General features: G+C 58.3%; 2 protein-coding genes across 3 annotated transcripts in view; both read left to right on the top strand.

The window, feature by feature from the left end:
- UQCRC1 (ubiquinol-cytochrome c reductase core protein 1) lies at positions 1-8,646 on the top strand. The gene is made up of 13 exons (XM_081525693.1): positions 1-84; positions 337-477; positions 2,216-2,302; positions 3,431-3,560; positions 3,749-3,947; positions 4,492-4,571; positions 6,273-6,388; positions 6,602-6,745; positions 6,874-7,034; positions 7,129-7,214; positions 7,512-7,600; positions 7,933-8,008; positions 8,454-8,646. The coding sequence occupies exons 1-13, from the start codon at positions 16-18 to the stop codon at positions 8,516-8,518; spliced, it is 1,443 nt and encodes a 480-aa protein (XP_081381819.1). The 5' UTR covers positions 1-15; the 3' UTR covers positions 8,519-8,646.
- Positions 8,647-11,997: 3,351 nt separating this feature from the next.
- COL7A1 (collagen type VII alpha 1 chain) overlaps positions 11,998-12,384 on the top strand; it is a 30,403-nt gene continuing 30,016 nt past the window's right edge. The window contains exon 1 of one of the 2 annotated variants that reach the window (XM_081525695.1): positions 11,998-12,226. In XM_081525695.1, coding sequence (XP_081381821.1) covers positions 12,142-12,226 — 85 coding nt within the window. In that variant the 5' untranslated portion in view covers positions 11,998-12,141. The remainder of the gene's footprint in view (positions 12,227-12,384) is intronic. The other variant, XM_081525696.1, reaches the window with a different exon arrangement.

Genomic DNA, 12,384 nt, shown 5'->3' on the forward strand with positions numbered 1-12,384 from the left:
ACTGGCGCTTGGAAGATGGCGGCTTCCGCGGTTTGCCGGGCAGCTAGCGCCGGGACGCGAGTGCTGCTGCGCACCTGCCGCTCGGTGAGGTGGCAACGAGAGCGCAGAGCTGTGGGGAGCGGGGCTTCGGAACGCGGACCGGGAGCGGGCTGTTAATGCCCGTAGAGGATGGGGAGGTCGCGGGGTCAGGGCCGTGGGAAGGTCACGGCCGAGGGCGCGAATGGGAGTCTCCCGGACCGCTTGAGGGCGGGGACGGGGATCCCACACTGCAGGCCTGCAGAGCTGAGGAGCGACCCCCTATTCTAGTCTTCAGTCCCGGTCGCCCTTTTCCAACAGCCGGCCCTGCTGAGGTCGCCTGACTTGAGGGGCACCGCCACCTATGCCCAGGCCCTCCAGAGCGTGCCAGAGACGCAGGTCAGCCAGCTGGACAACGGGCTGCGAGTGGCCTCGGAGCAGTCTTCCCAGCCTACCTGCACGGTGAGCGGGGTCCGCTGTCGGGAGGGCGCCTCCATATTGGGCACGGCCTCTTTTCCCAGGTCGGGGAATGACCTTGGGCTCTATGGTTTGGGTCAGACTGTCCCCAGTCACCCTGGGAATTGACCCTCCTACTCCAATCGCGATTCTAACCATGCCTTGACTTCTTGGAGGCAGTTCTCACTGAACCAACGCTCATTTAGTATGTGATGCCTGCCAGTCAGGAGGCCAACCCCCTTTCCAGCTTTTTCTTTAGCAGCCCGTATGAGAGAAGTTACCCTTCAGTGAGGAAAATGGAATTCAGAGACTTAGGTGACTGCCAGCCTCATGGCCCAAAGTCATAATCTCTTGGCTAGATTGGAAATGTATTGCAGAAGAAAACCACTTGAAAATTCTAGTTAAATGGATAATTCTCCTGAAGATTGGCTCAAAGATAGAAAACTTGGTTAGGTAAACAGGAGAGAAGATTCTCAAGAGGTGATCTGTCTCTTTCTCACTCCACCTCCACCCCCTCTCCAAGTGGTTTGATTGGTAAATTCTTTTAGTTTTCCAGGAATAATGTCCTGTGATATAAGTTGTGACTGAACACCGCAAAAGGTGATGGGCAGCTTTCTTACTACATGACACCTGTATAAGCTGACACACAACCTGTTAAGAAAACCTGGTCGAGAATGCTGTATTTCATGGGCACTGAGATGCCCAGGGCTTCCCAGGTGGCTCAGTGGCAAAAGAACCCACCTGCTAATGCAGGAGACACAAGAGAAATGAGTTCAATCCCTGGGTCGGGAAGATCACTTGGAGAAGGAAATGGCAACCCACTTTGGTATTCTTGCCTGGGAAATCCCATGGGCAGAGGAGCCTGGCAGGCTACAGTCCATGGGGTCACAAAGAGTAGGATGCGACTTAGCGACTAAGAGCAATAATGAAACAAAAGATGCCCTTGATTGTAAGGAGCACTGCTGTGCTCTAGTGCCAGAGAAAGAATGCTGCCAGTTATAATCAAGGAATACCATGGATTGTAAAATGCATCTATTGAAGATGTTAGATGGGTAGTAGATGATATTCATGTAAGAATTTATGATAGGTAGCACATACATGAACAGCTCTTAGTAAAGTAGATGTGAGCATTCTAAATCAGCTATGATACAAATAGTAAAAGATTACATCTGTGTTACCATGGGGGTGAGTAGTGTGATGTGCATTTCACAGCACACAAGGAGGCTATTAAAATTAAAAGAATCTCTCATTGGGTGCCAAGGTATGTTGGCAGTGTTAGGTGTCCAGGTTTGATTAAAAACATTTTTTTAAGTATGAATGAGCCTCCTCCTCTAATGGCAAAAGAACACAATCTCTAGAACAAAAAGACAGGGTGTAATTTTTAGGAAGGAGAAAAAAAGTTGTTTGCAAATGATTAGTTGTTTGCCAAGAAGAAACAAAGAATCAACTGAAAAATGAGATTGAATTTAAGAATTTCCTGCAGTGATGGGACAGGTGAATGTGCAGTTAGAAGCTTCCCTGGGAGTCTCGTCACCAATCAGGAAATAGAGCAGGGAGTAGAGGTGATGCAGTGTGACTAGTCATTGAGCTGGTGCCCAAGCGTCCAGTCTCAGGGATCCTGCTGAAAACGTCTTCCCCCGCCTGGAACCGTGAGCCCCTGTTTGGGGCTTGTTCTGGGTCCCGCAGGGTCGGGTGAGAGTGGGGGCTGGGGTTTGTTTGTTACCTTTGTTGATTTCTTGTTCAGGTGGGGGTATGGATTGATGCTGGCAGCCGTTACGAGACTGAGAAGAATAACGGGGCAGGCTACTTTGTGGAGCATTTGGCTTTCAAGGTGAGGCTCCTAAAGTCCTGCATCTCCCCTGTGCTGAGGGCTTCCTGCTGTCCCTCCTGAGGATGCAGGTCAGAAAAGTTAGCCTCCTCACTTAGGACTTTGAGCAAGGTGGCGGAGGGAAGTGACCTCTGTCTGGCTTTCCTGGGAGACGCTATGTGGGCCAGGCCTCTCCTGAGTGAGCGCCTACGTGGTAAACCCCTACACAAGGCCCCCAAGCCAGAAGAACCCCAAGGAGCAAGGGAGCCCTGCTCTTCACCAGAAGCCAGGCCTGTGTTGTTTGCCTGCAGGGACATAGAATTGTGGATGTACACATGCACTGTAACAAGTCCAGCAACTTAGTTTTTGTAAAATGCTGTGCATTTCCGGTTTGTAGAATTGAGTAGTAGCTTTCATGAGGATGAGAACAACCCCTTAGCCACCCTGTGTTTGCATGGAATAGACACTGAGTTTCTAAATGAATGAAAAAAATGGAGAAGATTCAGGGTTGGTGAGGGTGTGGAGCAGGAACGGGCAGCTAGCCAGCTCTAGCATCACAGATGTGCGTGTCAGTCTCAACATGCGGGTGTGTGTCATTGGACAGCAGAACTGACACACACACACACACACACACACACACACATACACACGACTAAGGCTGAATCCCACAGACACACACACACACACACACACACACGACTAAGGCTGAATCCCACAGAGGCCACTGGCATGTACATAGAGTGCGAATGAGAATGGTGCGAAGGAGAATGGAGAGTAGCATCACCTGAGCACAGGTGTGAGTTCACCTGACCATGACGGTCAGTAAGCAAGTTCTGGAAAGATCAGGCTGGTATGGGTGCTCTGCAGTCACATGCGCTCCCCCTGAGCTGTCCCCCCTCTTGGTGTGGGAGTGCTGGATTTTAGGTGACACTTGCTTTGGGCATGCCCTTCTTCCCTGGCCCCTGGATGTCTCCATTCTGTCGGTCCATGATGAGCGTAAGGCCTGCTGAGCACTTGGTGAGCACAGATTCTGGGCCCTACAGCCCCAGAGTCTTTGCTGAGGGAGCTGCCTGTGGACCAGTGGTCCTGCTGGGACTTCAGCCATGAGGATGGGGTATCTTGGGCTCCCATGTGGCACCTGTCTGGTTCCAGGGAACAAAGAATCGGCCTGGCAATGCCTTGGAGAAGGAGGTGGAGAGCATGGGGGCCCATCTTAATGCCTACAGCACCCGGGAGCACACGGCTTACTACATTAAGGCATTATCAAAGGACTTGCCAAAAGGTAACCCCGGAGGGTGGGGCCAGCACGGGGTAGGACTCCAGGGGTGCAGAGAACAGGCACTTGGGAGCCCCTGGCCTGACTGAAGAATGGGGTGACCCTTAGAGTAGGGCCTTGACTCCAAGGGTGTCAGGCCTGGGGTGGGGTTGTATGCAGTTACTGGTCTCCACACCTGTCCTCCTTGCATCCAGCTGTAGAGCTCCTGGCTGACATTGTGCAGAACTGCAGCCTTGAAGACTCCCAGATTGAGAAGGAGCGGGACGTGATCCTGCAGGAACTGCAGGAGAACGACACGTCCATGCGGGATGTGGTCTTCAACTACCTGCATGCCACGGCCTTCCAGGGCACACCTCTAGCCCAGTCCGTGGAGGGGCCCAGTGAGAATGTCAGGTGCGAGCTGGCTGGTCCAGGGGGCAGGCCGTCCCCTTATTAGGGCCTGGGCAGGCCACATCCGTAGGAGTTTGTTTCTAGTTGGCCGAGTGCCTGTGCTGTTTATTTTCCTAATTCACACAACTGGAGGCATTTTCTGTGTTGCCACGTGTTCCCCAGGAGTCTTTTTGAATGTTTGTGTGGTCCCCACTCAAATTGCGGGCTTTGTTTCCATGTGTGTGTCCTGCCAGCCTGAGGGAGGGTGCTCTGGGGGTCCCTCCACGTGGCTTCTTGTCCTCTGGTAGGAGGAGCCCTGCCACTGCCCCTCAAGCCCCCACCATGTCAGCCCACACCCTCCTTGGAGGGGACTCCGAGCCTGTCCTAAAGTTGGATGTGGGGGGGCCCAATAAGGACTGCACTCTTGGCCCCAGAGTGGCAAGTGCCAGAGATGGGGCAAGGACCAAGTGAAGCCGTGTCTCCTTGTCTGTCTCCTCAGCCCCGTTTTGTGTGACCCACATCACTGGTTTGGGAGCAGGGTTGACCCCCTTGGCGGTGTGTCTTGCAGGAAGCTGTCGCGGGCAGACCTGACCGAGTACCTCAGCCGGCATTACAAGGCCCCCCGAATGGTGTTAGCAGCAGCTGGAGGTGAGCGATGGGCTGGCTGAAGCCCTGTGGTAACGGGGGGTGGGGTGGGCTGGGCTGCGACCTTGATTACCAGGGCCAGGTCTCCTGGTTCTGACTGTGGGGGATCCTCCATTCCTGCGGACCCTGTTCCCGCCCTGTCCTGTCCTTGAGGGACGTGACCTCTTTTCTGTGCTGAGGTGAAGTAGGATTCTGCTGTGCCGCCTGGGGCTGCTGCTCACGTTTTGTACACGCCTCAGTTGGGTTGCTGGCCTCTCCAGGCCTCAGGACTTTCTCGGCCTCACCTGGTCCTGGGAGACGCAGGTTGAGGCTGGTGGGAGATTCAGGCCTCCAGGCTGTTCCTCTTGGCCTTGTCAGTGGGAAACCAGACATCGCATGATAGATAGAAAGTGCCGTGAAAGGAAGACAGAGTGGTCGGGGGATTTTTGTGGGGGACTCAGAGGTTAGGGAGGTGCTTTTGAAGCATTTGTCATTTGAGCAGAGAGCTGAAGAGTGGTGGGAGTTAGTTACATGGGGAGTGGGGGGTCTGCCCGGGGGGGGAAGAGCAGCGTCACGGGCTGCTCCGTGATTGGATCCTTGCTTTGCTGCCATGTGGGCCTCTCTGGTAGCTCAGCTGTAATGAATCCACCTGCCAATGAAGGGACGTGGGTTTGATCCTTGGGTCAAGAAGATCCCCTAGAGAAGGAAATGGCAACCCACCCCAGTATTCTTGCCTGAAAAATCCCATGGACAGAGAAGCCTGGTGGGCTACAGTCGGTGGGGTCACAGAGTTGGACACAACTTAGCGACTGAACAACAGCAACTACTGCCATGTCGGGGCCACAGCGGAAGCAGGCGGATGCAGGGAGGGCTTGTGGCAGATGCCTGGTAGGACACCGCAGGAATAAGGGAGAGAAGTGGATGAACTCGAGATGGGTTTGTAGATGGAAGCCTGATGGACGTCTGAGCCAGGAGGGGACAGGAGCGGGTCAGGGATGCCACCCCAACTTACGGCAGCCGGCTGGACGGGAAAGACTGATCGGAGGAGCTTGGCTGGTGATCTTGGGGCTAGTGAACCAAGAGCAGCTTGAGCTCCTGACACATCAGAGACTTGCTTGAGTCCAGCAGGATCTGAACTCAAGGAAGGAAGGAATAAAAGGCATAGGCACCTGGCAGCCTCTACCTGGGGGGGCTGCTTCCTACCACAGCGGCTGCCGGTTGAGGGGCTGGGGCAGCGGAAGCCTCTGGTGGAGGGGAGGTCCGGCAGGGGCATGAGACGTGAGTTTGTGGCATTACTGCTCCATGTCCCCGGCTCAGGGGACCCCAGAGCTAGTCACAGCCCTGCATGGCACTTCTTTGAGCCCTCTCACCTGCCAGCCCTACAAAATCTGCTTGAGGAAAGGCTGGAGGGGCAAGGCAGGACAGGTGACCTCAGGCCCAGGGGTGCTGGTGAGAGTGCGTCACGTGAGGGCCCATCCTTCAGCTCAGCGTGCTGCTTCCTTGTGGCTGAGGCGGTGGGAGCTGTTGGACCCTGGGGGGGCCTTCCCCACCTGCCGCTGAGCTAGAGTGAGTCTGTAGAGGGTCCTCTTCCCTCACCTTGTCCTGATGTCCTGTCTTGGGGGGTCTCCCATCGAGACAGGACATGGGGTCCTCCACCTCTGTGACTTCCCATACCCTGTGTCTTGGGCCCCGGCTGACCGGTAACCATGATGTCTGTCTCGGCAGGGTTGGAGCACCGGCAGCTGCTCGACCTCGCCCAGAAGCACTTTAGCGGCCTCTCCGGGACTTACGACGAGGACGCTGTGCCCACTCTTATTCCATGCCGCTTCACCGGCAGCGAGGTGGGCTGCTGGGTGGGCAGGGGTGGTGCTCCCGCCTGCCTGGCTCTTTCATGACTCCAGAGATGCCTCGGGAGTTGGGCCAGGGTCCCGTGGCTGCTGCCTCCCAGGCACACGTGGTCACACTCGTGTGCACACGCTTCCACCCACACTTGGCACCTTTGCTGTCACTGGGGAAGTCTGGCTGTCTCTCAGCTTTGCCACGTCCTGTTTCAGATCCGCCACCGGGAGGATGGCCTGCCTTTGGCTCACGTGGCCATCGCAGTGGAGGGGCCTGGCTGGGCCAACCCAGACAACGTGGCCCTCCAGGTGGCCAACGCCATCATCGGCCACTACGACTGCACCTACAGTGGCGGCGCGGTGAGTGGGCGTGGGAGGGGACCTCGTCTTAGGGAAGAGGGCAGCTGGGCGGCAGCGCTCATCCTGCGGGGTTCAGGGGGCGGGTGTCAGAGAGGAGGCTGGGTGCTGACCACCCTGGCCCCTGGTAGCACCTGTCCAGCCCACTGGCTTCCGTCGCTGCGGCCAACAAGCTGTGCCAGAGTTTCCAGACCTTCAATATCTGCTACGCAGAGACCGGGCTGCTGGGTGCGCACTTCGTCTGCGACCACATGAGCATCGATGACATGATGTTCGTCCTGCAGGGCCAGTGGTGAGTGGCGGCTGGCTGCTGCTGGCCCTGGCAGGCGGGAGGCTCGGGGACCGCAGTATCTCTCAGGATGACTCCCACCCTGCCCCTGCCCTAGGATGCGCCTGTGCACCAGTGCCACAGAGAGTGAGGTGGCCCGGGGCAAACACCTCCTCCGAAACGCCCTGGTGTCTCATCTGGATGGTGAGTCCTGCAGCCCTGCGGTGAGGGGTGGAGTGGGTATGGGCGGCGACAGTCCCAGCGCGACCAGTGCTCCTGACCAAGACCGGCAAGGAGAACATTGGCGGTCACGTCGTGTCCCACCACTACCCCTTCCCTGGGGGCCTGGGGTTTCAGGGACCCCTTGTGGGCGGGCCCAAGAATCCCATGGATACAGAGTCAGGTTGTACAGGTGAGGATTGTGGTCTAGAGTCAGGCTGAGGGCCAGGTCAGCGCAGAACCCTGGACGTTCGGACCTGTGAGCTTCCCTCACCCTTGCAGGCACCACTCCCGTGTGTGAGGACATCGGACGCAGTCTCCTGACATATGGCCGCCGCATCCCCCTGGCCGAGTGGGAAAGCCGGATTGCGGTAACAGGCCCCTGGGAGAGAGGGCTTCGGGAATCTTGAGCTGGTCGACTCGCAGAGGGTGGGGAGTTGAGGCAGACTGCTCCTGTGGGCACCCCGGTGTCCTCGCAGCGTCGTCTGCCTCGGTGGTGTAACTGGGGGGCAGGGCAGAGGCATGGGTGGCTGCGGGGGTGCCTGGGGCCCGTGGAAGCCTGTAGCCAGGAGAGCCCTGCTGCCTCTCCCCTTTTGAGTGCGGGGTCAGCTCCTCGGTACATGTGGAAGGTCTTGGTCGGCTGGATGATGTTGATTGGTCCCCAGAGGCCTGGCCACTCAGGGTGTCCTCTGTCATCCTGCAGGAGGTGGACGCCAGTGTGGTGCGTGAGGTCTGCTCCAAGTACTTCTACGACCAGTGCCCGGCAGTGGCTGGATTCGGTGAGTGGCCTGGAAGGTCCGCTCTCTGGCCGCCTCCTCAGGCTGTTGTCTGGGCCTCCCCTCTGCCTCTGCTCCCCCCCTTCCCCCCAACTTTCACTGGGAGCAGCAAGTTGGGGCCCCCAAGAGGCTCTGCCCAACAGCCTGGCTGCCAGGGAGTTCTTGCTCAGAAAACCTGTCCCAGCAGCTCCCTGACTCCCTGCCAAGGTGCCTCCATCAATACCCCACACCCGCCAGGTAACGGACACCTCCACATGTGGGGTGGGGCTCCAGAGGCTAGAGCATGAAGGGGCAGGCTCAGCACCCCCTGGAGGAATGTTCTTTACCCTCTTTCCACTAAAGCCTGCCTTGTGCTGCTCTGGGCAGCTCTGAATGGGGCGCGGCGCGAGGCCAGGTGTCCCTGTACCACCCAGGTACCCCACCCTGACGCCCCACCCTCTCCCCACAGGCCCCATTGAACAGCTTCCAGATTATAACCGGATCCGTAGCGGCATGTTCTGGCTGCGCTTCTAGGCAGGAAGCCTGTGCAGGCGAGAGGGCAGGGCTGGGGCTCGCGGTCCCCCCACCACAAACACACCACCTTGGTCCTTCAGACCTGCGCTGCTGATGACCCACCAACCAATAAAGTCCTGCATTGAGAACTGCATCGTCCCTCTCTCATCATCGGCGTGGAGTCCACTGGGCCATGGGTGGGGGAGCGGGGACTTCCCCCCGGTTCTGCGTGTCCTAGATGCTCTGCCTTCCCACAGGCTGATGTGTCCTTAGTCAGGGGCAAGCGTGGGGGCTGTAGCTCAGAGGCCGGAAGCCTTTGATGCCTGCAGGGAGCTGAGGCCAGCTGTTTGCAGTTAGCCACATGGGGGATGCTCCTCGCCAGCCTGTCCCAGGAGAGGGAGGTGGGAGGCCATGGGAACTACAGACCAGCCTTTACCCTGTTAGGGCTCCCAGCCTGGGGATGCCGGTGGGAAGCCCCTTGCTGTGGGTCACCCTCTGGGGAACCCTGGTCCCCCCAGCCCAGGAGAGGCCAAGAAATGTCCTCGAGGAAGCCTCCTTTGTGTGTTTACTCGGTTCTGGGAGGAGGATAGCCCGGGGCATAGTGTTCCCATTTGGCTTCTCACTGCTGCCTGGACAGGCAAGGCAAGAATCCTTTGCCTCAATTTGCCGCTGACTCAGACTCCAAGAATATCCCTGAGCTCAGTGGGGCCTGAGCCCCCTCCCTCGATGCACTCTGTCCCATGCAAGTCCTGAGCTGCTGGCCCGGCAGTCCCCTCCCCATCTCCCTGAGGACCTGCTGGAGCTCACAGCTGTCTAGTCCCCTTGCCACCTTTGGGCTCCGGTCCCCAAGGCGGGAGGGCAGGTAGGCCCTCTTCCTGTGCCCCCCCCTTCCAGTCAGGGTTCCTGGGAGCCCACTGTGGGGTGGATGGAAGTATGGGGCCCAGTTTGCCTATGAAGGAGGTGGTGCTGGCAGTTGTGGACAGGGTTCTGTGACAAAGTTTGTTGAGGAGGTGGCTATTTAGAAGTGTCTAAACCATCCGCAGTTCACTCCCACTCCACCCCAATATTCCTCTCCCTTACCCCTGTTTGTTGCCATGGGTGCCTGCCGTCCCAGTTTGAGCTCTGGGAGGATGGGCCTTGGTTTGTCTGCTAAGCCCAGGCCTGGCCCTCAAAGGCTACAGGTGCACTGGACACAGCAGTCAAGCTCCTTGGGGTGACGTGGTCCTAACGGGCCTTGCAGACCTAGCCAGGGAGTTTGATCTCTCCTTCGGAGGCGTACTGAGGGAGATGTATTGAAGGTTACTGGGAAGAGAAGTGACTTGGTCAGCTGGCAGCCTGGGGACTCAGGAGCATTTCGGTGTGGTCCCGGTGAGCCAGCACTGTGGCAGCTCTAGTAAGAGCGGGCCTGGGCTTCGGGGGGCACAGGCTGGACAGCATCCCACAGAGGAGGGGTGGGTTGGCGGAGGATGACCTGCCCAGCTCTGGCTGCGGTTCTGAGAAATTTGGAAGTGTCTTAAGACGGGTGGAAACCCCCCCCCCCCCCAAATAGGCCCCAGTTGGAGACATGTGGTGCAGAGACTAAAGTAGAGGAGGAAATGTCCAGGGAAGTGTAGGAGGGAGAAAAAGACCTCTAGGGCCGCACTGCTCATATGGAGGGAGCAGGTTTCTGGGGCTGGGCCCTAGGCTGTGTGCCTGCCAGGAGGCTGGAGCCAGGGGCCTCAGAGGGCCACACCCCTGCTTGTGAGCCTCCTGGGAGCACCTCAACCTAGCTTCCACCTCCAACAACCTCTCCTCCAAACTGTTGAGTGACCCCCCTCACAGCAGGCTGGCCTTCCTTTTGGAGGGTTACTCATGGTTCTGATGAGATGAACACCCATTCAGCTGTTCCTCCAATCTCCCCTAAAGGCTAGACCCAAATGTGTGTGTGTCTACACTATGTACCAGCTCTGCTCTGCACAGCCACCATTCTGTGCAAGAAGGGGTAAAGGTCTTGAGGCGGGGCTGCCTCTGTAATGAGAGCATGTCTCCGCACGGAGGACTGGGTGGTTCTTGGATGTGGCTGAGAAGACCTCCACCTTGGGGAAAGGTTCTGGGCCCTATGGATGACAGTGCTGTACCCATGATCATTTGGGGCTGTCCCTGTAGCTCCAGCCTTCTAGACAACAGGAAAACCAGCAGTGCAGATGGTCCTCCCCGTGCCTAGCTCTGGCCACACCAGAGACCTCAAGCCCTAGAGGAGGTCAAAGCAGACAAGTTCAGTGGACGTGCCATCCCCATCTCTCCCCCATTAGCCTATGGAGCCCCAGGAGAGGTTGTGAGGAGCAGGCATGTTGGAAGGGGTGCAATGGCAGGGTTGAGTATAGGCATAGTCTCCAGGCTTCCCAGAATTACTCAGGAGTAGCAGAGAAAAAATAACAGGCCCTGCTCTTGGGAGTGACTCTGCCTCAGTATCACCCCCTATAATGAACACAAATGCATATACAAAGAGGGTCTCTGGCCTGCAGGTGTGTTAGGAGACTGTCCATGATCACAGAACCTGCAGGAGACAGATGGGAAGTCAGCCTGGTTAAGGGGAGAGGAGCGGGGTTAAGGTAGTTACGAAGGTGGACACTACAGGTGGAGCAAGAAAGGGAGGGGGTGCCCAAGATGACCTCTGGGCCTGGCGGAGGTGATGAGTGGACGGGGGTCTCAGAATGTGTGGTAGGGGGCCTGGCTGGAGCAAGTCAGGCCCACCAGTGGGGGTGGAGGCAGGAGGGGGTGGATTCCTGAGAGAGGAGCTGTCACTGTGGGTGGTCAGCCCTCCACAGATGGATAGCCCCTCCATGGAGCACAGCTGGATGGCATCTGTCTGGGCATAGCCAGGGATGCAGATGCAGGACACTGGGATGGACACGTATGCACAAGCACGACACAGATTCTCTCCTCCTGGCTTCCCCCTCCACAGTGAGGGCGGAGGTGACGTGTCCACTGGTAGACACGATGCAGACCAGCGGTGCCTCGGGTTCCCTGGGGAGAGCCTGAGTCCCTCCTTTGCTGTTGAGGGGATGGGGGTGGGAAACAGGAGACCCACCAGACAGGGATGGCTGAATCAGAGGAGAGGCCGGCGGGACTCCTGGCCTGAGGGCTGTCTGGGTCCCCCTGTGGGGGGTGGGGTGGTGAGTCATCTCCAGCTGCAGCTCCCCTACCCCGCCCCATCCTGCTGCGTCTTTGGTCCCCAGGAACCTCTCTGGAGTCCGGTCTCCAGCAGTCACTTCTAGTCTGTTTGACACAAAGCAGCCAAGATCCCTGACCCTACGCGGTGTGGAGGGGGCTCCCTCAACCTCTCTCTTGTAGAGAACCTCCCAGGGGACTCCCAGAAGCCACCTGCAGTGGGGGGCTTTACACTTAAATGGAGCCTGATCGTCTGTCGCGGGGAGGGGTAGCAGGGGCGGCGACCTCCCGGACGATGGGTGGGGGCGGGCCGCCTGGGTCCCCGCCCGCCGCTCCGCCCCCTTGGGATCAGGGACTTTTCTCTGCTGTGGCGGCGGGACTGCGGCGCGTCTGGCGACGGGAGCCTCGGACCAGCAGGCCAGACCGGGACTGGGGGTGGGAGAGCGCCGAGGGACAGAGGTGGGAGTCTTGGCTGCCCATCTCCCTCACCGAGGATGAGGCTGCGGCTCCTGGTGGCTGCGCTCTGCGCCGGGATCCTGGCAGGGGCGCCCCGAGTGTGGGCCCAGCCCAGGGAGAGAGGTGGGTACGGCAGGGAAGGACCCCATCCAGGGCACTGCACCTTGTCACCCGGCTCCACTCGGCCTTCATCCTAGAGCCCGCCTCCCACCCGCTGCAACTCCGCGCGCATTTCCCCTAACTCTTTCCTGGACTCCCCAAACCCTCCGCGACCCACGCTG

This window comes from Giraffa tippelskirchi, chromosome 9, assembly GCF_054371585.1.
Source record: "Giraffa tippelskirchi isolate mGirTip1 chromosome 9, T2T-mGirTip1v1.2.pri, whole genome shotgun sequence".
Classification (NCBI taxonomy): Eukaryota; Metazoa; Chordata; class Mammalia; order Artiodactyla; family Giraffidae; genus Giraffa; species Giraffa tippelskirchi.